Consider the following 27,855-nt stretch of genomic DNA (forward strand, 5'->3'; position numbering starts at 1 on the left):
TTCTACTGTAAATCAAGAGGGTAGATCATCACCCAGGTCTGTCCTTTGTACAGCAAGGTCGCCTCTAGGTACTGATTATTTAGGACAGTAATAATGCCAAGGCATTTTGCAATTAAACTCTTGAGGGTCCTTTCTCCACAGCTGAGCCCTTTCTTAAGATTCACTTCCCATTAATTACTATAATCTAACTGCAGGCTGAAGATGACTGAGTTGTTTTGTCTGGAGACTTATGTCTATGCCGAACTAATCACCCGGAAATTAAAGGCTTTGAAGTACATTCCCAACCCCCTTATTCATGGCCTTTTAGTAGTGAAACTAATCTGAGGCCTTAAAATTAACTACCTCACTGTGAACTGGAAAGGGCAGCACTGTGACTAATGCCACGCCGCTGATCTAGTCTGCCAGGAAAGATGAGTAGAGAAAAGAGTTATTACCTTCTCTCTCTAGCAGGACATATAGTTGGCTTTAGGACATATGTTGGCTTTAGGAACTAAAAATCCTTTTGCTGCCCCTCAATTACCTAAGTAGCACCCTGAGTCTAATCTAATCCAAATGCTTATTTTTCAAATAAATGGTTGTGTTTCCTTATCCAGAAGTTTGATGCTGTGGCTTTCAGGGTGAAGACTAATGAAAGCAAACTGAATTAAAAAAAGCAAGGAACTGAATGTATTCCATTGTACGCATATACTGTATTTATTTATTCATCTGTCGATGGACGAACTGCTTCTACCTTTTGCTTACTGTGAATCATATTCTATCAACACAGATGTATAAATATCTGTTCCTGTCCCAGTTTTCAATTCTTTTGGGTATAATTTCACAAGTGGAATTGCTGGGTCATATGGTAAACCTGGGAAATTCTGATATTGTGCTGCAACACGGACAAAACTTGAGGACATTATGCTAAGTGAAATAAGCCATTCACAAAAAGGGAAGTACTGTATAATTCTGCCCTTGAGATATTTAAAAATGGTTGGCATGGCCAATTCTCTTATACCTTACCACAATTAAAAAAATAATAATTAAAAAAAGCGTAAGAAACGCTGTTATCAGTCTTGTAACTCCCACATTTCTGGCAGGGAGCAACTCTTGCAGATCAGCAAGCTAAGCCTTTGCATTAACAGCTTCCAAAGTCTGTGTACACGAAGCAGGCTCAGAGCAGGAGGTGCGCCCAGGGCAGGCTGGCTGGGCGTTTGTGAAAGGAAATCTAGCGTCAACTGGGATGGGGGATGGGGTAACGCGAAAAGGAAGATCTCAACTTTGTCACAACATTCGCTTTCCTTAAGGATCGCCCCACTAGGATAAAGAATTCTCTGGTGACATGAAATCCTTGAGAGTCTCCTTTCCTTTCACAGCTCCCTCCCAATCAAAAATGCCCTTAACGTTAGGAATGCACCGTCTGCCCGCTCCTTTCTCTCCTGAACCGCACCACTAGGACCTCGGCACCCTAAGATTTCATTTCTCTTTTAAGAGAAATGGGCCCAGGCAAGGGCTCCGACCCCGCCCAGCGAGCGCCAGAACGTGTGGGCGGGAGGACTGCCTCGACCGCCCCGGAAGTCCCTGCCCCCCAGGCGGGCGGAGGCTCCTGGGCCTCGCGGCTTCGGATTGGCCGGAAGGTGGCGATGATGCGTTACGCGCGAGGTCTGGCTCCGCCCCTACGCCCCTGCGCGCGGCGGGGCGGGGTGGGTGGTCCCTGGCGGCCATTACCCGGAACAATCCCCGGCCATTGGGTCAGGTGACCCTCGGCGGGGCAGGCGGGAGGCGGGGGAGGGAAGAGGGCGTGAGGAGGGAAGGAAAGGGAGGGGAGGAGAGAGGAGAAGGGCGGAGTAAGAGGGAGGGGAAGGGGGCGGGGTGGGAGCGGGTCACGTGATTCGGCATGGAGGCGGTGGCGGCGGCCGGGAGGAGCCGCCGGGGCAGAAGCCGCACTTGTTAGTGTGGGGGGAGGAGGAGGCCGGGGGACGCCAACACCGTCTGCCCGGGACGCCGAGGAGAAGGCGGGAGGGGGGTGGGGGCGAGATCGGGCTCCGACCCCCAGCCGAGGGGATGAGGGGAGCATGGGCGCCAAGGAGTCACGGATCGGATTCCTCAGCTACGAGGAGGCGCTGAGGAGAGGTGAGGGGGGAGGGGTCTGGGCGAGCTGCCGGGGAGGCCGGCGACGGGCTGCCCTGAGGGTGGGTGACCGGGGAAGGGGAGGGGAGCTTGAGGGCGTGGGGCCTGAGGCGGAAGGGAAAGGAGGCCACGATGGGGATAGCGTGGGGGAGAAGGGTCGGGTGGGAGCAGTGTTTGGGGATTGGGATCGTGTGGACGGGGGCGAAGCTTTCCCAGAGAGAGGGGTGTCAGGCGCTAGCAGGGCACTGCCCTTGCTCTGTGGTGGCGTTGTTATCCTGGATGTGTCCAGGGAAGTCCCTCCTCCCACCTTTTCTTGGGTGGCACCAGCCCTTCCAGCCCCCCTCATCCTTTACTGCCATTTTCTCCTATCACTCCTTCATAAACCCTCCAGCAACATCCTAACCTCCTACCTAACAACCCCGGCTGGAAAGGGAGAGGGGAGGCGCCTGCAAAGCCCTCCTTTTGCGAAGTAGAAGCCCCTTCAAGCCCCTTCCAATTGTAGTGTCTCTGCCTTTTCCAAGGGCTTTTGGCAGTCTCTTGGGGGCTGTCACCATCCCCTGCCTGCCACCCCCTCACCCTTTGAGCAGCTGACTTTGATAAGAACGACCTGAAATTGAGTTGTGTTTGAGGTGAGATGAGACTGGACAGCTGGTGTTGCCAGAAGACCTTGTCTTCGGTTTCATCGCCTCAAACATTGGTCAGAGCCTTTCATTGCACTTGATCCCCAGTTCTCATCCCCTCCTTCCCCATAAAATGGCATTCGGAAATCCAGCATTCTGATATTGTGTTATAGCTCCCTTTAGAGACCGGCCTTGCTGTCAGTCCTAGCCTGCTGCTTATTGGCTCTGATGCACTGTATGTTGTCAGCCACCTCCAACCCCCTATCACTTACTCTGATACCGCTGTCCGTGATCACTAAGGCACACGCTAACTCGAAGTGTCAATTGCACGGTTTATGGCCAGAATGTGACTTAATTTTTCATGACTGGGATTTCTGTGTGTGTGTGTGTGTGTGTGTGTGTGTGTGCGCGCGCGCGCGTGCGCGCGCGCTTGTATTTATTTCTTTTCGACATTTAATGGATTTTCTTGGTAAGAAGTGAAAAACATTAAGCAGCTTAGGTGCTAGGCATTATTGGTAACAGGTTTCTAAGTCAAGAAACCAGCCGTGCTCCAGGTGATGGTTTTAGTAGCTAAAGATATAAAATAAAAAATCTAGATTACAAGACAGGCATTCAAAATGAGAATTTAATAGTGAACTCTTGTTCATGTGTAGGAAGGAAAGGGGTAAGTTCAGTGGGCCATCACCTGAAAATAGATACAGAATTTTGATATATTCTTGTGGACTGACCAGAATAACAAAAATATGCTTTTTAGGTCTTTTTTTTTTTTTTCCATGTGGAACAGAATGCTGATTGTTCTTAGGGACAATCTCACTTGAACTTTTTTCCTTTCTTCAATATGAGAAATATTCCAAATTCTTGATGTGTTTCCAGCTCTAGAAGGCTAGTCATTTCTGGGATGCTGTTGAACCTGACAGGTCTGGCCTCTATTAGACAATGGCTTACATGGCATGAAAGAGGACATCAGTCAAACTGATTTCAGCTTCAAGGTTTAGAAGTGTTTAGTTTCTTAAGTTTGAGGGTGTTTTGGCTGGCATTAAGGAATTCTGAAATTAAACTTTTATCCAACTCTAGCCTGCCTACTTTCATATAAAACTAATATTCTACCTTTGTAAATATAAACGAAATTAATAGTTGGTGTATTTTAAAGTGATTTGACCGAAGGTATTTGTTCAATTTGTTAGGAAGTGTCTGCTTGTTGAATTTTAAAGCATATATTTGAAGAGGTAGCAAAATATTTGTTAAAACCTTATTTAACTGTTGTTTGAATGAATTTGTTTTATCATTTTTGCTGCAGAGGAAAACTAAGGCGAGAAAGAGAAGCAAGTTGATAACATAGCATTTCTAAATGTAAACCAGCAGCTTTTTCTTTTATAAAGTGGGTAGTTCTTTTGAATATGATACTGTTTACGCTAGTAAATGTCAGATTTTGATATAGAATTTTTTTTAGTAAGGTTATAGAAGGAATTAATAAAGCTTTTGATAGAGCTAGAAAATAGTTTGAGAACTTTTTTGGGGCATGTGAATAATGTAAATAGGTACTGGACCTTCCATCCTTAGTCTTAGCTGCTTGCTTATATTGTATAAGGTGAATGGCAAGGAGCAAAGGATTGGAGAAATACACGTTGTGTGTTATATGAATCATTGTACAAGTAAAAAGCAAGCTTGATAAACTACTGAAATACCTACTTGCTTGGAATACCTACTTAAAAGTACTGAAGTATACCTACTTAAATACCTGCTTAAGAAATACCTACTTAAAAGTACTTAAAAGTACTTAAAAATACTGAAATACCTACTTAAAAGTACTGAGCACTAAATAATGCCTAACCACAATTAGACAGTATTAAAAAAATATCAAGTACATATTGCCACCTACAAATATGGAGTTACAAGCAGTTTATCTTGCAAAATGAGGCCTTGGAAATGGAGTGTTATGTGACAGATAACTCCTACTGAAAGGGCAGGCTAGTGACTTCTCATTTACATTTCAGAAGCTCTAGAAATTAGAAAGATTGGTTTTGCATACTATTTTAGCTACACTGTATATCAGTTTAATAAAAATAATTTCCTTAAAATATACCTTAACTTTCTTTTTTTTCTTTAAGGGAGATGTATTAGCGGTAGCTTTTACTTTTGGCTTGTATCTATCTTTCTTAAATAGAACACAAGCTTTCCTTTGAAGGCTTGACTCTGGTTCAATTGCATGTATTTTCTAAAGTACAGTATTACTGTACTTTATGGATAGTGAGAATTTTAGCATCTAAGTTCTTCATCTCTTTACTTCATTTCCTTATTGCATCTTAAGTTTGTGGCTGTGTATTTCTAAAAATGTATTCTAAGTGCTTGGAACATAGCAATAAAAAAACATTGAATGAAAGGAATTGCAGTTTAGAGCATTTCAGAACTCTCAAGAAACCTTAAAAAATCTTCTCCAGTTCTTTAATTCTTTCTTCCTGCTCCTCTCTTCCTTCCTTGCATCATTCTGGAAACAGAATTATAAGGCTTTTTTTTAAAAATTAAGAATTAGCTGAATTAAAATTGTCCTTAGCTTTTAAATTGTAGTAATAAAATACAGTAGGTAAATTTCTTCTAATCCCTTTCTTTAAGTAGAATTTGGCACTTGTATTAGACTAAGCAGCTGGCTGATGTCAAAAAGTTATGTTGTGGATTCACTTTTTCAAGTGTCTGTTTGCTCATACATTCAGCAAATTTTTACTGAGCTGTCTATGACTCAGACACTGAAGAAACAGAGATGACTAAGACCCCTCTCCTATAGCCTGGGTCAATGATCTCCACTGAAGTGTACAGTATATATTGTAAGGTGTGTGTAGGACTGTCCATGGCAAGTGGGAATAAAATATTAGAACTTCTATGTTAAGATTCTTTTTTTGTGTTTTTTTGATTAATGGGCATAATATTTTCAAAATGTAGTATATATGTATTTAATTTATAAATGATTAACATGCAGTATATTAAGTGCTCCAGTGCTATAGAAGGGAGTACTGTAGGAATGCGGAGTGTGTGTGGGAGTATTTGGTGATCTGGAAGTGCCCTATCACCATACTTATTTCATAGTATGTGCTCAATTAATTGTTTATTAAAGAATTTAATTTCCTAGTCACTTAAAGGTTGTTGTGTTTGCTAGTGGAATAATTAGGCATGTAATAGTTGAGGATTTCAGAACTTTTCATTTTGCTTATCCACCAACCCTAACATGCTCTAAAACATTGACTCCCCAACCAAGATTTTATTCTCCATGTTTTGTAGTATTAATATTAAAATTTCATTAGTATTATACTACCTATGATGTGATGTTAGCTGGTTTAGTATAAAATATCATTGTATAAATGGAAATTGAATTTCACAGTTGGTACCTTCTGGGATGCACTATTCTCTTTTATTAAAGCACTGATTTGCCTTCATCTAAATTTGCTAAATTTACGAGTGAACGCTCTAGCATTAGTGTGGAATGGTAGGTTTGGGTCAAGCCTTTTTCAAGTATGCCTCGCCAGCTGTTATTATATGTAAAGGAGGACAACAGGGCAATTTTAAATTAGTCTGCTTATATTTAGTCACCTAAGTAGTTACAAAGGTTCTATTCTTCATAATCTCCAGTTTGACACTCCATATGAAGTGTCAGTGACAAAGAGGAGATAAATACACCAATGAACCCTGGATATGGGGGGGAATGAGCAGAATGAGGTGACATCACTTGATGGTTAATGGCCTCCCCATTTACCAAACTGAACAGCTGTTGTTTGTTGTTCATTGTTTGTCTTTGTGCTTGGTTAGTGAGACTTCACAGTGACAGCATTCAGGGTTGCCTTCCAGAAAGATGTGTAAGTCACTTAGACTTGGGAATGTGGTGACCAACCAACAGGCAGGTGTTTTCTCAGGAGACAGGGAAGAATTCTGGCACTTGATTTTATGATAGGTCCCAGGAAAAGTTAGGGAAATGATTATTATTGTTGCTGTAGCTATAGAAAATCTGTTTTTGGAGCACTAGAGATTAATGCTGAGAGTTTAGAAGCTCCAATGTTAAACAGCTGCAGAGGTGAAGAGGTTTTTATTTATAAATTAAAAGTTGGTGGTTTGATAGTAGTACTGAGAAGGCTAAGATGGGACTGACAGTTGTTTTTTTTTTAAATATCTTTAAACTTTTAAAAAAATTATTAAAAAATTTTTATTTTTTATTGGAGTATAGTTGATTTACAATGTGTTAGTTTCAGGTGTACAGCAAAGTGATTCAGTTATACATATACATATATCTGTTCTTTTTCAGATTCTTTTCCCATTAAGGTTATTACAGAATATTGAGTAGAGTTCCCTGTGCTATACAATAGGTCCTTGTTGATGACAGTTCTTTCCATACTGTTTCCAGAAAGCATTGCTTCTCTTTTCAGGGCTTGTTTATGCTTCTGCTTTTACCTTTTGGGCTTCATGATATTTATGTTTAAATTGAGCCACCCACTCAGCCTCTTTCCTTTCTTCTAATAATAAAGAGCTCTTGGAGGTCAGAGGTGGATAGTTAATTACTGACCCAAAAGCCTGATAAAACTAGCTTTATGGTATTTACTGTTATAGTCAGAGACCTGTCTGTTAGAAGACCCATCTGTTCAAAGATAAAGGCTTTCCCTTGTCACCCCTTTTCATTAGGGATTTAATATTAACATAAGGCTCTTTTTACTTTAGAGGAATCCCAAGTTCATCACTATCTTGTGAACAAGGTTCAGGAAAATTGATGGTTGTTGGAGTCCTTGATACTGGACTGCATTAAGAGCAAATCTGTGCTAAAATGAGGTTTTACTATACTATCTTTGCTAAAATGAAGTTCTCCTCTTTCATTTCTGTAAAGTTAGAATGTCTTAGCATCTTACCCCTTGCAGAAAAAACTTTCAAGGTTTGCTGTGGTGTCTTGCCTTTTCCTAATGACTTGTAAAAGAGTTTATAGAGATTGCATCGTGAAAAGGCCCTTCTATCAAGGTAGGCCTCTCCTAGTCTTTCCCGTGACAGTAAATGGCACCACTATTCCAACACAGTGGGTAAAGCCAAAAATCTATAGACATCCTTAGTTCCGCTCTTTCACTATCTGACCTAACCTCTTATCCCCAGTTTGAGTCTGTTGCCTAGTCATGTAGTTTGGTATCCAGTCCAGTCTGTTGACTTCTCATCTTCACTGCTACTACTCTAGTCCCAGCTGCCATCATCTCTTGCTAAGATACCATGCAGTGGTTTCCCAGTTTCACACAGCGGCCAGTGTAATCTTAAAATTCAAATCAGATCCTGTCATTCCTTTCTTCTCGGGCTGTTTTCCTCTCAGTCGGGAAAGGCTGTTTACAAATTTTCACATATCTGGCTCATTCTTCGTACCTGAAGTCCTAACTCTGGTTGCCTCAGCTTGGCCTTTTCTTATCATCTTATATGAAGTGGTCTTCTGTCAGTATTGCACTATTCTGTATAGTTCATAATTTGTGATTATCATGTTTATCATCAGTCATGATGCTGAATCCCCAGTGCCAAGATAGGTTCAGTGCCTGGTGTATTTTGTGCTCAGCAAATATTGCATGACTGGGTGAATATACAAATGACGGAGAGAAGATTTGGAGAACTGCATAATGTTTGTGAGGTTGGGGGGTAAAGAGTGGAGTATTGACAGGGATTGAGTATACTGAGCAATCCATCTCAGAATTTCTTTTCCTTTCATCAGCTTTAAAAATCTTTGAAAAAAATTGCTAAAGGTTTTGAATCATAGTTAAGAACCTGGGAGCCTTAAAAGTAATATGTAATTTTGTCTGTTTAGTTCAGATATTTAAGTTCATACCTAATAATGTAAAGTCCTGAGTAGTCATTGAGAGACTAGTATGGAGGTAAGTATTATGTTTATGAACTCTTAAGAATGTCTTTCAGTAATATATAATATTTAATAATTTTGCTCATGAAGTGATTTTTTTGAAGTGATTTATTTTTTTTATTTTTTAAAAAATTTATTTTATTTATTTTTGGCTGCATTGGGTCTTCGTTGCTGCACGTGGGCTTTCTCTAGTTGCGACGAGCGGGGGCTATTCTTCGTTGCTGTGCGTGGGCTTCTCATTGTCGTGGCTTCTCTTGTTGAGGAGCACGGGCTCTAGACACGCGGGCTTCAGTGGTTATGGCACGCGGGCTCAGTAGTTGTGTCTCGCAGGCTCTAGGTTGAGGGCTCAGCAGTTGTGGTTCAGGGGCTTAGTTGCTCAGGGGCTTAGTTGCTCCGCGACATGTGCGATCTTCCCAGACCAGGGATCGAAACTGTGTCGCCTGCATTGGCAGGTGGATTCTCAACCACTGCACCACCAGGGAAGTCCCTACTCCATATGTTAATATACATCAGGTGTTCACTCAGTTCACCATATTAGAAAAAACTTTTCCTGGAACTTTCTGGCCTGCTCCAATCTGTACCTTTTGCCTTTGTGCTTAAAGCATGGCTGCCATCCTGGGATCTTCCTCACCATTATTCTGGGGATTTCCTTCGCTGTCCTGTGTTGGATCCTGTTGTCTGTATTCTTTGTTTCCTCTTTCTTGATTTACTTTTCCATTTTGGTGGGACACCACTGCGCAGCTTGCGGGATCTTGGTTCCCTGACCAGGGATCGAACCCGCCCTCCGGGCAGTGGACAGGGATCGAACCTGTGCCCCCTGCAGTGGAAGCACAGAGTCTTAACCACTGGACCATCAGGGAAGTCCCCAGTCTGGTGCTTTTTTAAAAATAATTCTTATATCTCTACTTTTTAATTTCCGAGAGGCCTTCTATGTTTTTACCAACTAATTATTTTGAAGTTCCTTTTTAATAATCCTTATACTTAATCTTCAGTCATGTGGATCTTAATTTAAGGCTCAGGGCAGATTCACTGCAGTGTTCACTTAGAGACTGGGGTAGGAGGAAGACATTGCCCCAGAATACAGTTTTCAGGATCATATACCACTAGGGTATAAAACTCCATGAGGGTGGGGGCGTGTCTTACTCACTGCTGTATTCCTAGCACTTGCACACTGCCTGTCACACATTAGCTAATCAATACATATTTGTTGAATGAGTGAATTACATATCAAAGCAATCTTTTCTGAAAACCAGATTGAATTTTTAGAGGAAAATTGGTTCGGATATGTGTGTGTGCTCATGTGTGTGTGCCCAGAGGCTTAAAACTCATGTTTTCTTATCTATAGTATATATGTATTTAAATGCATCTTTTGCTTTTAAAAAGTTAGTTGTATTAGGCATGTTATTATGTCATTTTGGGCTCTGCTTTAAAGTTGGTTTTGGAATCTGTTGGTGAGTAGCTGTGGTAGGAAGCTGTGGTGGGTTTGGAACAGTTGTTTGATTAATAAATTTGGTTTAGAGATTCTTTAGTTTATGTAAGCATCTATAAATGAAATCCTTCACTGTATAGAATTTTATAGATCAGAAGTTATTCATTTCGTCAGAGATGCTGACTTGAGAATACTTCTTTACAGCTGATTATGGAGGGACAAATTGCTTATTCTTTGTAGGCTTAGAGGTGTAGTAAGGAGCAATTACCTAATGGTGGAAACATTTTATATTGTCACATCGCTGGTACCATGGAGATTCAAATTGAAGTTGACAGATGATTGCCAAGCAAATATATTTATTTTTAAAAATTTTTATTTATAGCTGTGTTGGGTCTTCGTTGCTGCGCGTGGGCCCTCTCTAGTTGTGGCGAGTGGGGGCTAGTGTGCGGGCTTCTCATTGCGCTGGCCTCTCCCATTGCGGAGCACGGGCTCTAGGTGCATGGACCTCAGTAGTTGTGGCTCTTAGGCTTCAGAGTGCAGGCTCAGTAGTTGTGGCGCACGGGCTTAGTTGCGCCGTGGCATGTGGGATCTTCCAGGACCAGTGCTCGAACCCGTGTCCCCTGCATTGGCAGGCAGATTTCTAACCACTGCACCACCCAGGGAAGTCCCAAGCAAATATATTTAAATAATAAAGGAAAATAGGACATCAACTGAATGAACACTTGGCAATGAATAACATCTCATAGAAAAATGTTCCATTTTGAGTGGAGCATGTTTCTTATATTATTTAAGTAGAGTCCAAAACTAAATGCAACTTCGGGCCCAAGCCAGAAACCTAGTCATCAGTTGAGACTCTTTCTTTCCTCTGTTCACATTTAATCAGTCACAGTGTCCTTTTGGTGCTACCTTCTTATTATCTTCTGTTTCTTCTCCACCTTTAAAGTTACTGCTTTAGAAAAGGGCTTCATCTGTCCCCTGGACTATTAGTCTCGTACCCCTCCAATCCATTATACATCTGGAATAGTCTTTCTGAAATGTACATCTGGTCATTTTACTCAAGTGCCTTTCAGTGGAAGGTACACATGGTTTGAAGTCAGTCTTTTTAGCATGGCAAGCCCTGGTAGCTTCTGTGATTTGGTCCTTGTCTGAATACTCTGTGCCTTTGAAAATGCTGCTTCCTAGATCTGGGAATGCCTCCCTTCATTACTTACATACAACAAAATCTCACTGTACAGCTTGATGAAATTTTAGGTATGTACCCAAGTAACCACCATGCAAAACCAAGATAAAGAACATTCCCACTGCCCCAGTAGGTTCCCTCCTAACCTCTCCCAGTTGATACTGCCCTTCAGAGGTAACCATTGTTTTGACTTCTATCACTGTAGATTAGTTTTGCTTATTTTTGAGTCTCGTATGAATAGAATCATGCAATATTTACTTTTTTGTGCACAGTGAACTCATTAAAAAAAAATTGAGTGTGAACTCATTTTTAAGACCAAATTTTAAGCCTTTTCTCTATGAAGTAAATTCTTGAGAAGATTACTAGTATCTTGAATTAGCGTCAATGTATTATTTTCATTTCTAGAAGCTGACATAGAGGCTGGCATGAAGTACATGCTCATCAATGAATTTACATGCATCTTTCTCCCTGAACTATCTGCCTTACTAGATCCTCATCCATCAAAACTAAACGCAGGCATCAAGTCCTTTTAGAAGCCTTCCCTGATATTGCTCCTACTTTCTCTCCTGCTGTAATATACTTTTATTATAGTAGTTATTCTGCTGCATTATAGCTGCTGGTTTAATTGGCTGTCTCCTCTACTTTATGTTGAGTTCTGAAATCCTTCAGAATGAGAGCTCTGGGGTCTAGAAGGTGCCTGGTAGGGCTTATTAAAATGTTGACTGAATGAATGGGACAACTTAGTGCCTTTTGAATAAAGGAGAAAGCTTACAGAATAAAGCTAGTAGTAATAATCTGGTAAATTGTATTTTTACAGGATAAATTATGGTTGTTTCATGACATTTATGCAACTATTTAAATGTTCCAGGAATATAAACATTTAAAATTGGGTGAAAAACTGGCCTAAACTAAAATTACATGAATCCACAAAGCACTCTGTAGAAGATACGAAGGAAAACAGAAACATGACCTTATATGCAAGGAGTAGTAGATTTCTTTTAAAAATATTTATTTATTTAATTTATTCGGTTGCGCCAGGTCTTAGTTGTGGCAGGTGGCTCATTCGTTGCGGCTTGTGGGCTCCTTGGTTGCGGTTCGCTGGTTCCTTAGTGGGGGCTCGTGGGCTCCTTAGTTGTGGCATGCGAACTTTTTTTTTTTTAATTTTTAGTTTTCTAAAAAATCTTTATTGGAGTATAATTGCTTTACAATGGTGTGTTAGTTTCTGCTTCATAACAAAGTGAATCAGCTATATATATATATACATATATCCCCATATCTCCTCCCTCTTGCATCTCCCTCCCACCCTCCCTATCCCACCCCTCTAGGTGGTCACAAAGCACCGAGCTGATCTCCCTGTGCTATGCGGCTGGTTCCCAAGAGCTATCTATTTTACATTTGGTAGTGTATATACGTCCATGCCACTCTCTCACTTCATCCCAGCTTACCCTTGCCCCTCCCTGTGTCCTCAAGTCCATTCTCTACATCTGTGTCTTTATTCCTGTCCCGATCCTAGGTTCATCAGAACCTTTTTGTTTGTTTGTTTTTTAGGTTTCATATATATGTGTTGGCATATGGTATTTGTTTTTCTCTTTCTGACTTACTTCACTCTGTATGACAGACTCTAGGTCCATCCACCTCACTACAAATAACTCAATTTCATTTCTTTATGGTTGAGTAATATTCCATTGTATATATATGTGCCACATCTTCTTTATCCATTCATCTGTCGATGGACACTTAGGTTGCTTCCCTGTCCTGGCTGTTGTAAATAGAGCTGCAATGAACATTGTGGTCCATGTCTCTTTCTGAATTATGGTTTTCTCAGGGTATATGCCCAGTAGTGGGATTGCTGGGTCGTATGGTAGTTCTATTTTTAGTTTTTTAAGGAACCTCCATACTGTTCTCCATAGTGGCTATATCAATTTACATTCCCACCAACAGTGCAAGAGGGTTCTCTTTTCTCCACACCCTCTCCAGCATTTATTGTTTGTAGATTTTTTGATGATGGCCATTCTGACCGGTGTGAGATGATATCTCATTGTAGTTTTGATTTGCATTTCTCTAATAATTAATGATGTTGAGCATTCTTTCATGTGTTTGTTGGCAATTTGTATATCTTCTTTGGAGAAATGTCTAGTTAGGTCTTCTGCCCATTTTTGGAATGGGTTGTTTCTTTTTTTGATATTGAGCTGCATGAATTGCTTGTATGTTTTGGAGATTAATCCTTTGTCACTTGCTTAATTTGCAAATATTTTCTCCCATTCTGAGGGTTGTCTTTCGTCTTGTTTATGGTTTCCTTGTTTATTTTTGTTTTTATTTCCATTTCTCTAGGAGGTGGGTCAAAAAGGATCTTGCTGTGATTTATGTCATAGAGTGTTCTACCTATGTTTTCCTCTAAAAGCTTTATAGTGTCTGGCCTAACATTTAGGTCTTTAATCCATTTTGAGTTTATTTTTGTGTATGGTGTTAGGGAGTGTTCTAATTTCATTCTTTTACATGTAGTGTCCAGTTTTCCCAGCACTACTTATTGAAGAGGCTGTCTTTTCTCCATTGTATATTCTTGCCTCCTTTATCAAAAATAAGGTGACCATATGTGTGTGGGTTTATCTCAGGGCTTTCTATCCTGTTCCATTGATCTATATTTCTGATTTTGTTCCAGTACCATACTGTCTTGATTACTGTAGCTTTGTAGTATAGTCAGGAGTCCGGGAGCCTGATTCCTCCAGCTCCGTTTTTCTTTCTCAAGATTGCTTTGGCTCTTCGGAATCTTTTGTGTTTCCATACAAATTGTGAAATTTTTTGTTGTAGTTCTGTAATAAATGCCATTGGTAGTTTGATAGGGATTGCATTGAATCTGTAGTTTGCTTTGGGTGGTACAGTCATTTTCACAATGTTGATTCTTCCAATCCAAGAACATGGTATATCTCTCCATCTGTTTGTATTATCTTTAATTTCTTTCATCAGTGTCTTATAGTTTTCTGCATACAGGTCTTTTGTCTCCTTAGGTAGGTTTATTCCTAGGTATTTTATTCTTTTTGTTGCAATGGTAAATGGGAGTGTTTTCTTAATTTCTCTTTCAGATTTTTCATCATTATAGCAATGCAAGAGATTTCTGTGCATTAATTTTTTATCCTGCTACTTTACCAAATTCGTTGATTAGCTGTAGTAGTTTTCTGGTAGCATCTTTAGGATTCTCTATGTATATTATCATGTCATCTGCAAACAGTGACAGCTTTACTTCTTCTTTTCTGATGTGGATTCCTTTCATTTCTTTTTCTTTTCTGATTGCTGTGGCTAAAATTTCCAACTATGTTGAATAATAGTGGTGAGAGTGGACAACCTTGTCTTGTTCCTGATCTTAGTGGAAATGGTTTCAGTTTTTCACCATTGAGGATGATGTTGGCTGTGGGTTTGTCATATATGGCCTTTATTATGCTGAGGTAGGTTCCCTCTATGCCTACTTTCTGGAGGGTTTTTATCATAAATGGGTGTTGAATTTTGTCGAAAGCTTTTTCTGCATCTATTGAGATGATCATATGGTTTTTCTCCTTCAGTTTGTTAATATGGTGTATCACATTGATTGATTTGCGTATATTGAAGAATCCTTGCATTCCTGGGATAAACCCCGCTTGATCATGGTGTATGATCCTTTTAATGTGCTGTTGGGTTCTGTTTGCTAATATTTTGTTGAGGATTTTTGCATTTATGTTCATCAGTGATATTGGCCTTTAGTTTTCTTTCTTTGTGATATCTTTGTCTGGTTTTGGTATCAGGGTGACGGTGGCCTTGTAGAATGAGTTTGGGAGTGTTCCTCCCTCTGCTATATTTTGGAAGAGTTTGAGAAGGATAGGTGTTAGCTCTTCTCTACATATTTGATAGAAATCGCCTGTGAAGCCGTCTGGTCCTGGACTTCTGTTTGTTAAAAGATTTAAAATCACAGTTTCTATTTCATTACTTGTGATTGGTCTGTTCATATTTTCTGTTTCTTCCTGGTTCAGTCTTGGTAGGTTGTGCATTTCTAAGAATTTGTCCATTTCTTCCAGGTTGTCCATTTTATTGGCATAGAGTTGCTTGTAGTAATCTCTCATGATCCTTTGTATTTCTGCAGTGTCAGTTGTTACTTCTCCTTTTCCATTTCTAATTCTATTGATTTGAGTCTTCCCCCTTTTTTTCTTGTTGTGTCTGGCTAATGGTTTATCAATTTTTGTTTATCTTCTCAAAGATTCAGCTTTTAGTGTTTTTGATCTTTGCTATTGTTTCCTCATTCCTTTTTCATTTATTTCTGATCTGATCTTTATGATTTCTTTCCTTCTGCTAACTTTGGGGTTTTTTTGTTCTTCTTTCTCTAATTGCATTAGGTGTAAGGTTAGGTTTTTTATTTGAGTTGTTTCTTGTTTCTTGAGGTAGGATTGTATTGCTATAAACTTCCCTCTTAGAACTGCTTTTGCTGCATCCCATATGTTTTGGGTCGTCGTGTTTCATTGTCATTTGTTTCTAGGTGTATTTTGATTTCCTGTTTGATTTCTTCAGTGGTGTTTTGGTTATTTAGTAGTGTATTGTTTAGCCTCCATGTGTTGGTATTTTGTTACAGATTTTTTTCCTGTAATTGATATCTAGTCTCATAGCGTTGTGGTCACAAAAGATACTTGATACGATTTCAATTTTCTTAAATTTACCAAGGCTTGATTTGTGACCCAAGATATGATCTGTCCTGGAGAATGTTCCATAAGCACTTGAGAAGAAAGTGTGTTCTGGGTTTTTTTGGATGGAATGTCCTATAAATATCAATTAAGTCCATCTTGTTTAATGTATCATTTAAAGCTTGTGTTTCCTTATTTATTTTAATTTTGGATGATCTGTCCATTGGTGAAAGTGATGTGTTAAAGTCCCCTACTGTGATTGTGTTACTGTCGATTTCCCCTTTTATGGCTGTTAGCACTTGCCTTATGTATTGAGGTGCTCCTATGTTGGGTGCGTAAATATTTACAATTGTTATATCTTCTTCTTGGATTGATCCCTTGATCATTATGTAGCGTCCTTCTTTGTCTCTTTTAACAGTCTTTATTTTAAAGTCTATTTTGTCTGATATGAGAAGTGCTGCTCCAGCTTTCCTTTGATTTCCATTTGCATGGAATATCTCTTTCCATCCCCTCACTTTCAGTTTGTATGTGTCCCTAGGTTGAAATGGGTCTCTTGTAGGCAGCATATATATGGGTCTTGTTTTTGTATCCATTCAGCCAGTCTGTGTCTTTTGGTTGGAGCGTTTAATCCATTTATATTTAAGGTAATTGTCGACATGTATGTTCCTATTACCATTTTCTTAATTCTTTAGGGTTTGTTATTGCAGATCTTTTCCTTCTCTTGTGTTTCCTGCCTAGAGAAATTCCTTTAGCATTTGTTGTAAAGCTGCTTTGGTGGTGCTGAATTCTCTTAGCTTTTGCTTGTCTGTAAAGGTTTTAATTTCTCCAATGAACTTGAATGAGATCCTTGCTGGGTAGAGTAATCTTGGTTGTAGTTTTTTCCCTTTCATCACTTTAAATATGTCCTGCCACTCCCTTCTGGCTTGCAGAGTTTCTGCTGAAAGATCAGCTGTTAACCTTATGGGGATATATTAGTATGTTATTTGTTGTTTTTTCCTTGCTGCTTTTAATATTTTTTCTTTGTATTTAATTTTTGATAGTTTGATTAATATTTGTCTTGGCTTGTTTCTCCTTGGATTTATCCTGTATGGGACTTTCTGCACTTCCTGGACTTGATTGACTATTTCCTTTCCCATATTAGGGAAGTTTTCAACTATAATCTCTTCAAATATTTTCTCAGTCCCTTTCTTTTTCTCTTCTTCTTCTGGGACCCATATAATTCGAATGTTGGTGCGTTTAATGTTGTCCCAGACGTCTCTGAGACTGTGCTCAATTCTTTTCATTCTTTTTTCTTTATTCTGTTCTGCTGTAGTTATATCCAGTATTTTATCTTCCAGGTCACTTATCCATTCTTCTGCCTCAGTTATTCTGCTATTGATTCCTTCTAGAGAATTTTAATTTCATTTATTGTGTTGTTGATCATTGTTTGTTTTTTCTTTAGTTCTTCTAGGTCCTTGTTAAACATTTCTTGTGTTTTCTCCTTTCTATTTCCAAGATTTTGGATCATCTTTACTATCATTATTCTGAATTCTTTTTCAGGTAGACTGCCTTTTTCCTCTTCATTTGTTTGGTCTGGTGGGTTTTAACCTTGCTCCTTCATCTGCTGTGTGTTTCTCTGTCTTCTCATTTTGCTTCACTCACTGTGTTTGGGGCCTCCTTTTCGCAGGCTGCAGGTTCATAGTTCCTGTTGTTTTTGGTGTCTGACCCCAGTGGCTAAGGTTGGTTCAGGGGGTTGTGTAGGCTTCCTGGTGGAGAGGACTAGTGCCTGTGTTCTGGTGGGTGAGGCTGGATCTTGTCTTTCTGGTGGGCAGGACTGTGTCCAGTAGTATGTTTTGGGGTGTCTGTGAACTTATTATGATTTTAGGCAGCCTCTCTGCTAATAGGTGGGGTTATGTTCCTGTCTTGCTAGTTGTTTGGCATCGGGTGTCCAGCACAGTAGCTTGCTGGTCGTTGAGTGGAGCTGGGTCTTAGCATTGAGATGGAGATCTCTAGGAGAGCTTTCGCCATTTGATATTACATGGAGCCAGGAGCTCTCTGCTGGACCAATGTCCTGAACTCGGCTCTCCCACCTCAGAGGCACAGGCCTGACACCCGGCCGGAGCAACAAGACCCTGTCAGCCACACGGCTCAGAAGAAAAGGGAGGAAAAAAAGGAAGAAAGAAAGAAAAAATAAATAAAATAAAATAAAGTTATTAAAATAAAAAATAATTTTTAAAAATAAAAAAATTAAAAAGTAAGAAAAAAAAGAAAGAAAGAAGAGAGCAACCAAACCAAAAAACAAATCCACCAGTGGTAACAAGCGCTAAAACTATACTAAAAAAAACAAAAACAAAACCAAAAAAAACGGACGGACAAAACCCTAGGACAAATGGTAAAAGCAAAGCTATACAGACAGAATCACAGAAAGAAACATACACACTCACAAAAAGAGAAAAATAAAAAAATATATATCTATATATAAAAAAAAAGGAGGAAGAGAGCAACCAAATCAATAAATCTACCAATGATAATAAACTCTAAATACTAAACTAAGATGAACATTAAGCCAGGAACAAATTAGATGCAGAAAGCAGACCCCAAGTCTACAGTTGCTCGCAAAGTCCACCGCCTCAATTTTGGGATGATTTGTTGTCTATTCAGATATTCCACAGATGCAGGTACATCAAGTTGATTGTGGAGATTTAATCCACTGCTCTCGAGGCTGCTGGGAGAGATTTCCCTTTCTCTTCTTTGTTCGCGGAGTTCCTGGGGTTCAGCTTTGGATTTGGCCCCGCCTCTGCGTGTAGGTTGCCTGAGGGCAACTGTTCTTCGCTGAGACAGGATGGGGTTAAAGGAGTAGCTGATTCGGGGGCTCTGGCTCACTCAGGCCATGCGGAGGGAGAGGTACACACTGCGGGGTGAGCCTGCGGCGGCAGAGGCAGACATGACGTTGCAACAGCATGAGGTGTGCCGTGTGTTCTCCCGGGGAAGTTGTCCGTGGATCACGGGACCCTGGCAGTGGCAGGCTGCGCGGGCTGCACAGGCTTCCCGGAGGGGAGGTGTGGATAGTGACCTGTGCTTGCACACCGGCTTCTTGGTGGTTGCAGGAGCAGCCTTAGCATTTCATGTCCGTCTCTGGGGTCTGCGCTGATAGCCGCGGTTTGCGCCTGTCTCTGGAGCTCATTTAGGCGTTGCTCTGAATCCCCTCTCTTCACTTTCCCCAAAACAATGATCTCTTGCCCCTTAGGCAGGTCCAGACTTTTTCCTGGACTCCCTCCCGGCTAGCTGTGGCGCACTATCCCCCTTCAGGCTGTGTACACGCAGCCAACTCCAGTCCTCTCCCTGGGATCTGACCTCCGAAGCCAGAGCCTCAGCTCCCAGCCCCCACCCGCCCCGGAGCGTAAGCAGACAAGCCTCTCAGGCTGGTGAGTGCTGGTCCTGGTCGGCCCGGATCCTCTGTGCGGGAATCTCTCCACTTTGCCCTCTGAACCTCTGTTGTTGAGCTCTCCTCCGTGGCTCCGAAGCTTGCCGCTCCCCTCCCGCCACCCACCATCTCCGCCAGTGAAGGGGCTTCCTAGTGTGTGGAAACTTTTCCTCCTTCACAGCTACCTCCCAGAGGTGCAGGTCCCGTCCCTATTCTTTTGTCTCTGGTTTTTCTTTTTTCCTTTGCCCTACCCAGGTACGTGGGGAATTTCTTGCCTTTTGGGAAGTCTGAGGTCTTCTGCTAGCGTTCAGTAGGTGTTCTGTAGGGGTTGTTCTACATGTAGATGTATTTCTGATGTATTTGTGGGGAGGAAGGTGATCTCCAGGTCTTACTCCTCCGCCATCTTGAAGGTCTCGGCCTCCGAAGTCTTAGTTGCGGCATGCCTGTGGGATCTAGTTTCCTGACCAGGGATTGAATCCTGACCCACTGCATTGGGATCTCAGAGTCTTTTTGTTTGTTTGTTTTCTTAATTTATTTTTTTGGCTTCGTTGCTCTGCTAGGGCTTTCTCTAGTTGCGGCAAGTGTGGGCTACCCTTCGTTGCGGTGCGTGGGCTTCTCATTGCAGTGGCTTCTCTTGTTGTGGAGCATGGGCTCTAGGTGTGTGGGCTTCAGTAGTTGCAGCATGTGGACTCAGTAGTTGTGGCACATGGGCCCTAGAGCACGCGGGCATCAGTAGTTGTGGCACGTGGGCTCAGTAGTTGAGGCTCACGGGCCCTAGGGCACACAAGCTTCAGTAGTTGGGCCGTGTGGGCTCAGTATGTGGTGCACAGGCTCAGTAGTTGTGGTGCATGGACTTAGTTGCTCCGCGGCTTGTGGGATCTTCCCGGACCAGGGCTCGAACCTGTGTCCCCTGCATTGGCAGGCAGATTCTTAACCACTGCACCACCAGGGAAGTCCCAGGACTAGTAGATTTCTAATTTGTGTTATAATTAGTACCTTTGATTAAGTTTGAGTGCCACTTTTTTCAGGTGAGCATTGGTTTGATTGGTTCTGAGACACGTTTCTCATAAACGGTAAATACTTACTGATATGAATAGAAAATAAGGGAAAGTCATGTCAAAAGTCCATGCAATTTTTGGAAACTTTTTTTCATATAATTTACCACACTTTGATATATACTCCTACTTAAAAAAATTTAACTTCTCTACAGTATGCATTATGTGGGCTAATTGGTTGGTACTCCTCATTTCATATTTCTGTCATTTGTCTGGGTGACATTTTCTCTGCTTTCATTTATTCTAATAATTTTATATTGTACAGAGTGTTGGACAGGCAAGATGAGGCTAGAATATGAAGGGTTTGTTCTCATTTGATTCTACCCATCTTTCTGGACTTCTAGACTTTGCCTAAATTGTACCTTCTTCTCTGGAATGTTCCTGGACTATCCAGCACTTACCACTTTTGAATTCCTGTGACTCTTAATTTGTATCCTTGTTATTTTAATATTTTTACATACATATGGTATTGTTTTATGTTTATTAATTTAATATTCCCGCTAGATTGCAAATTTCTTGAGGAGGAATTTTTTTTTTTTTTTTTTTTTTTTTGCTGTACGTGGACTTCTCACTGCTGTGGCCTCTCGCGCTGCGGAGCACAGGCTCCGGACGCGCAGGCTCAGCGGCCACGCCTCACGGGCCCAGCTGCTCTGCAGCACGTGGGATCCTCCCGGACCGGGGCATGAACCCGTGTCCCCTGCATCAGCAGGCGGACTGTCAACCACTGTGCCACCAGGGAAGCCCAGGAGGAATCTTTAAAAAAATAAAACATTGGGGGGTTGGGATGAATTGGGAGATCGGAATTGATATATATACACTAATATGTATAAAATAGATAATTAATGAGAACCTGCTCTATAGCACAGGGAACTCTATTTCACTCACTATATAGTAGAAACTAACACAACATTGTGAAACAACTGTACCCCAATAAAAAACAACAACAACAAAAACCCACTTTGTACTGTTTTAAGCACAGATAGATGTTCAGCATTTGTTTGGTGATCAAGAGAAGCAGATGGTTACAGTCATTGGTGTCTTTATACGATGATGTGTTGCATTTTAAAATCAGTAGTTATTTCTTATTTAGTTTTATTTTAAGATATATGGTTGGCCTTCTGTCCTCCTTGGGTTTTGCATCTGCGGATAAGGAGGGCTGACTGTATTCATTTTACTGCACCATTTAATGTAAAGGACTTGAGCATCTGTGGATTTTGGTATCCACAGGGGCTCCTGGAACTAGTCCCCCACAGATACCAAGGGACAACTGCACCTTGTAAATTTCATTTCCATGTCTTCATCTGAATGTTTAAATAACATGTGGCTCATACCTCAAACTCCCAATTTGCAAGTTTATAGAAATGTGACTGAATGTTACAATTATAGGTCCAAGAGAACTGCACTGCATGGCAGTTCTGTATGTGTTAGAAGAATTTATTAGAAGATAGACAATTGTAGGTTGAACTGCAATTTAGAAGACTTTTCTCATCTTATATATTTGTGTCAGTTTGAGGATTTGAAAATGCACCCAGAATGTCTACTTCTCACCAGTGCCTTTGTGATCCTGGCAGGGGTAAGCTAAGTTGAAAGGGTAGATTTTTATGTTTATCTTAGTATCCTGAGTCCTTATACCTGGAATGATAGATGTTTACATATTTCCCTATGCAAGTGGAAACACTGCAAGTGGATTTTTCAGCCTTTTAAAGTTTTCACATTTATTAAGTCCTTCACAGTTATTTCCAATAGTTAAAAAAAAAAATCTAATTTGACATTTGCACTTCTGTAAAACCCTTTCTAAAAGCTGTGTGTGTATTCCTAACAAGTAAAATAATATACTTTTCTCATACATATGAGATAGAAAGCAAAAATTATACTCAGTTATGTAACTGCAGTAGGAACATAGCCTTTTTTTTTTTTTTTTTTTTGCGGTACGCGGGCCTCTCACTGTCGCGACCTCTCTTGCTGCGGAGCACAAGCTACAGACGCGCAGGCTCGGTAGTTGTGGTTCACGGGCCTAGCCGCTCCACGGCATGTGGGATCTTCCTGGACCGGGGCACGAACCCATGTCCCCTGCATCGGCAGGCAGACTCTCAACCGCTGCGCCACCAGGGAAGCCTGGAACATAGCCTTTTGACCAGTATTGTATTTTCAACTGTCTTAGCATTGTTGTAAGAGACTTATGAAATGTTTCATGTGAATTTTTGTCTCATCTTCACAGACTCAGGTATGTACATAATTTTGTTTTTTTTCTGACTTCAGTCATTTATTATTACTATGGTAAACTATGCATAATATTAACTTTACTCTTTGAACCATTTAAAAATGCATAATTCACTGGCATTAAGTACATTCATAATGTTGTGCAACCATCACCAGTATCTATTTCGAGAACTTATTCATCATCCCAAACAGAAACTCTATAATTATTAAATAATAACCCCTCCTCCGCCACCCCCTAGCCCCTGGTAATTACCTCTGTTCTACTTTCTGTCTCTGAATTTGCGTATTCTAGGTACCTCTAATAAGTGGAATCATGCAGTGTTTATCCTTTCATGTCTTATTTCACTTAACATAATATTTTCAGGGTTCATCCATGTTGTAGCATGTAGCAGATTTCATTCCTTTTTATGGCTGAATAATATGTATATTATTAATAATAATGAGTATACTACATTTTGTTTATCCATTCATCTGGACATTTGAATTGTTTCTACCTTTTTGTTATTGTGAATAATGCTGCTATGAACATGGGTGTACAAAGGTCTGTTTGAGTCCCTGCTTTCAGTTCTTTTGAGTATATACCTAGGAGTGGAATTTCTGGGTCATATGGTACCTCGATACTTAACAGTTTGAGGAACTGCCAATCTGTTTTCCAAAGTGGCTGCACTATTTTACACTCCCACCAGCAATGTATGAGGGTTACGGTTTTTCCACATCCTTGTCTACACTTGTTATCTGTCTTATTTTAGTCATCCTAGTGGATATGAAGTAGCATCTCCTTGTAGTTTTTTTTTTTTTTAAGATTTAATTTTATTTATTTTTGGCTGTGTTGGGTCTTCATTGCTGCACGCAGGCTTTCTCTAGTTGTGGAGAACAGGGGCTACTCTTTGTTGCGGTGCATGGGCTTCTCGTTGCGGTGGCTTCTCTTGTTGCGGAGCACGGGCTCTAGGCCGTGGGCTTCAGTAGTTGTGGCATGCGGGCTCAGTAATTGTAGCACGTGGGCTCTAGAGCGCAGGCTCAGTAGTCATGGCGCACAGGCTTAGTTGCTCCATGACATGTGGGATCTTCCTGGACCAGGGCTCGAACCCATGTCCCCTGCCTTGGCAGGTAGATTCTTAACCACTGTGCCACCAGGGAAGTCCCAAATTTTCTTCATTTTAAAAAAGTTGTTCCTTTTCATAAAATTAAAAATCAGAGTATGATTGGCAAAAAAACTGAGTGATAATGAAAATGCAGTGCATATTCTGAGTTACTGCTTTTTGATTATGTATGTTGGAAGATATGAATTATCCTTTCTTTCCGAATTAGTTTAGAAGTTAAAGATTTGTTGGGAAAATTAAAAATGACAGGTCAAAATTATTATTTACTTTTTTCACTTTCCTCCTACTGTCATTTTTGTGCTTAGAATTCACATCTCAATTCTGATTGTCATGTTAGACTTACTTCTGCAGCTTTCTGTTAGATTACCTCTACCAGTGTTGATGGGATAAGGGTAATCATAACTCTGGCCTTATACATGGAATGTACTCAGCTCTACTGCATTTAAAATAGGAAAAGGAAAAACAGTATTAACCAAAGACATAATTTAGTATGTGTTATTTATACACTTTATGGGTGTGTATATATGTGTTTGGTCCTAGAATGCAAATTCTGGCATTGGGCTGTATAATTTATGGTGCATTATAGATATTTCTTTAAATGCTCAATAATACTGTTTATTTAGTACACTATAACTTAAATGATCAGAACTTTAAAAAATTTCTTTGTAAAAAACCTGTCAGGAGTAGTTTCAAGCTTCCTTCTTGTTGTATAACTTAAAATATGGAGTGGGCATCTTTTCTTTGATGAATTGTCATAGTCCTTTCTAAGTATGGGTTACTTCCAACACTTTTTCTCTTTTCAATGTTGTGAAAGTACCTCTGAGGGCTACTTAAAAGTTTTTTTGTTTTTGTTTTTTTGCCATTGCTGCTTCCTCTGGGACATCTTCATCCTTTTCAACACGACTACTTTCTTTATTTACCTTTCACTAAGTTCCTCTAAATGCATATCTAGTGTCTCTTGAAAGGTAGCAATGTCAATATTTCCATGGTCAGCTGTTTCTTCTAAAACTCCATTTATGTTCAATTTGAATTTAGCATTATCAGTTCATTTATTTTCTACATTTTAATCTTTGTTGGAGAGTTCCCTCTTTTGATTCTCCATTTTCATAAACTATAATGTGGATTTATTATGTAACTACCTTTGCTCTTCACATGAGAACTACATAACAGATGCTGAGTGACCAGTTATGGACAGACATTTAAAGAAGTGACACTGCTGGTCACTGATCATGATGTCTATCTTTTGTTTACATAGGGATTTGTGCACTGAGGAGATAGCAGTGAAATTTGTGCTTTATGCAATTATTTATAGTTAATATAATGTAATGACTGAAATTTGAGCTGTGTTTTGGGGGGACTTGGGTTATTCAGCTAAGCTGTAGTAACTGAAATTCATGCGTGTGGAATTTCTTTGATTTTTCAAGAAAGGAATAAATGTGTATGCGGTTTGTAGAGAAAAGGACGTGAGGCTTACCTATATAACCTCAGTCTTTTCTTACACCTAAAAATTCTACGAGCTTACTGCCTTTTAAAAAAATTAATTAATTTATTTTTGGCTGTGCTGGGTCTTTGTAGATGCGCGCGGGCTTTCTCTAGTTGCGGCCAGCAGGGGCTGTTCGTCGCAGTGCGCAGACTTCTCATTGCTGTGGCTTTTCTTGTTGCAGAGCATGGGCTCTAGGCGTGCGGGCTTTAGTAGTTGCAGCATGCAGGCTCTAGAGTGTGCGGGCTTCAGTACTTGTGGCTTGCGGGCTCAGTAGTTGTGGCGTGCGGGCTCTAGAGCACAGGCTCAGTAGTTGTGGCTCACGGGCTTAGTTGCACCATGGCATGTGGGATCTTCCCAGACCAGGGATCAAACCCGTGTTCCCTGCATTGGCAGGCGGATTCTTAACCACTGGACTACCAGGGAAGTCCCAAGCTTACTGTTTTTAATGTAGACAATGTATGATGTGCTTACGTTCTGTGGGTAGTTTTTTAGATGCTTTTCATTTCTTACCTACCTTGTGGAACTGATTAACAAAGATATTCTTTTTTCACCAAAAAGATTTAGTAACAATTATTTGTTTTAGATTGTTTATAATTAAAAAAAAATTATGGGGGCTTCCCTGGTGGCGCAGTGGTTGAAAGTCCGCCTGCCGATGCAGGGGACACGAGTTCGTGCCCTGGACCGGGAAGATCCCACGTGCCGCGGAGTGGCTAGGCCCGTGAGCCATGGCGGCTGAGCCTGCGCGTCCGGAGCCTGTGCTCCGCAATGGGAGAGGTCACAACAGTGAGAGGCCCGCATACCAAAAAAAAAAAAAAAAAAAATTATGAACAGCTTAAGTATCCACCAGTAGATTAGAATTATGTTATATCCACACAATGAATATCATATGCCCATTAAAACTGATACTGTAGAAGAATACTTAATAACATGGAATGCTGTTCACAGTATGGTATAGTGAGGAAAACATGAAGTAATATAATGTATGATCTCATTTTTGTAAAAATTATATACATGTAAAGGAAAACAAATTTGAAGAATATATTGCAAAACATTAACAGATTGACAGGTTATCACTGTGTTGTGAGGTTGAAGGTGATTTTTATTGTCTCCTTGTATATCTGTGTTTTTCAAAAAAGTTTAAGTTGTATTTTAAAAATTATTTTTCTTATTACCAAAAAAAAAGAATAAAAAAGGCAGCATCACGTTTTAGTCCACTTCATAAGTGACCTATGTTTGTTTCATATTTAGCTGTAATAAGGAGTTCCATTTCTTTTGATATTCCAATGGGATTAAAGTCCCGTTGTAAAGTTTTTTGTGACTTTTTTTTAAGGTTAAATTTTCAGGTTAATATGTAAATGCTTTTTGTGTGTTTTCTAGCCAGTTGTTTCATAAAAATAGATTTGTGTTTTATGAAGCTTTCAACAGCTCTCATTAATTTATATCCTTTGCCATTAATAGCTTTTTAAAGTTTTTTTTGTAGCAGAAAAATTGAGGCTATTTGTTGGCATCACCATTCAGAGTGTTTGTGTTGAGAGAATCTGATCAGGTTAAGAGCTTGTTGATCAATATAATTGAAAAAAATTTTCTAATACATTGTCTTCAACATCAAAGTTTAGAGAATCATCTGATATCTGCCTCTTTCATTAGCTTATGAAGAATTTAAGACATTTTGAGTTTATCCTTAAGGTAATCTAGGTAAGTTCCTATTAAAGATTTGAATAATACGTTGTCAACCTGAGTTATATAGAGAAGTAAAAGGTAGATTATTTTAAAAATGTTAAAGTAGAAAAAATGAAATTTAATAGTAAGAAATTATATTTCCCATTTAAAAGTCTCTTCTGTGTGTAATTTATTAGCTCCTTTTGCCTTTTTTCCCTCTTTTTAAAAATTTTATGGTCTGTTTGATTTGACAAAAGCACTTAGATTTCTTATTGAAATAAATAAATAATTGAATGATTATTTATTAAATGCCTACCAACTGTTCTAGGCTCTGTGCTGAGTGCTAGGTGTATCAAGACAAATAAGACATGATAGGACCTTCAGGAGCTTATTATTCATACAAGATAAAGCAGGGTCATGAAGGAGAGAGTAGTTTGGGGATGAAAGGAAAGAGGCAGGTGATGTTTTAACTAAGTCACAGAAGATGATTAGGCATTCAGGTGTCATTGTAAAAAGTAGGGTGGTAGCTATAGAGAAGGACGGAGCATTGTAAATAAAGGCAAACAGGGATGTCACCTAACAGCCAATAGCACTTTTGTAAAATTTGCTTAAAAATTATAAAAGCAATACAGTAGTATTACTGAAAGACTGGACAAGGGAGAGAATTTCACTAATGATCCTGTCACCTAACACAGCTAATTATTTGCTTTTACTCTTTTTTCAAATAAATGTTTTATATTATTTAAATCATAACACATGCAGTTTTATATCTTTTAGGTTTTTCTGAGATGTCTATTTTTATCGGTGCTATACATGCATATAGCTTAAAGCGTTAAGTAGTTTGTATAAGATTTGTTGAATAATAAGCCGTTGCCTAATCTTCCTTGGTATTTTCTTCTCAGAAGAGACTACTTTATATTCTAGGCATTATCTATTGACTTCCTACTTCTGAGCATGTAAATTTAGCTTTCTTCCCCCCACCCCTTTCCCCTTAGTCACTTCCTGTTCACCTCTCCCTATTACTTCATCCTACACTATAGCTATATGGCAATCTTGGTTAGATAAATATTCAGCGTTTACCTTATGACCACGTACGTATGATG

The 27,855-nt window shown here is 39.9% G+C and overlaps 1 protein-coding gene across 2 annotated transcripts in view; it reads left to right on the top strand.

Moving 5' to 3' along the window:
• The first annotated feature begins 1,893 nt into the window (after positions 1 to 1,893).
• The window catches only part of USP32 (ubiquitin specific peptidase 32), a 198,299-nt gene continuing 172,337 nt past the window's right edge, over positions 1,894 to 27,855 (top strand). Inside the window, exon 1 of one of the 2 annotated variants that reach the window (XM_027087307.1) lies at positions 1,894 to 2,112. In XM_027087307.1, the coding sequence (XP_026943108.1) occupies positions 2,055 to 2,112 (58 nt within the window). In that variant the 5' untranslated portion in view covers positions 1,894 to 2,054. The remainder of the gene's footprint in view (positions 2,113 to 27,855) is intronic. The other variant, XM_027087306.1, reaches the window with a different exon arrangement.

This window comes from Aethalodelphis obliquidens, unplaced genomic scaffold (assembly GCF_003676395.1).
Source record: "Aethalodelphis obliquidens isolate GAN/ISIS:26980383/991018 unplaced genomic scaffold, ASM367639v1 scaffold58, whole genome shotgun sequence".
NCBI lineage: Eukaryota > Metazoa > Chordata > Mammalia > Artiodactyla > Delphinidae > Aethalodelphis > Aethalodelphis obliquidens.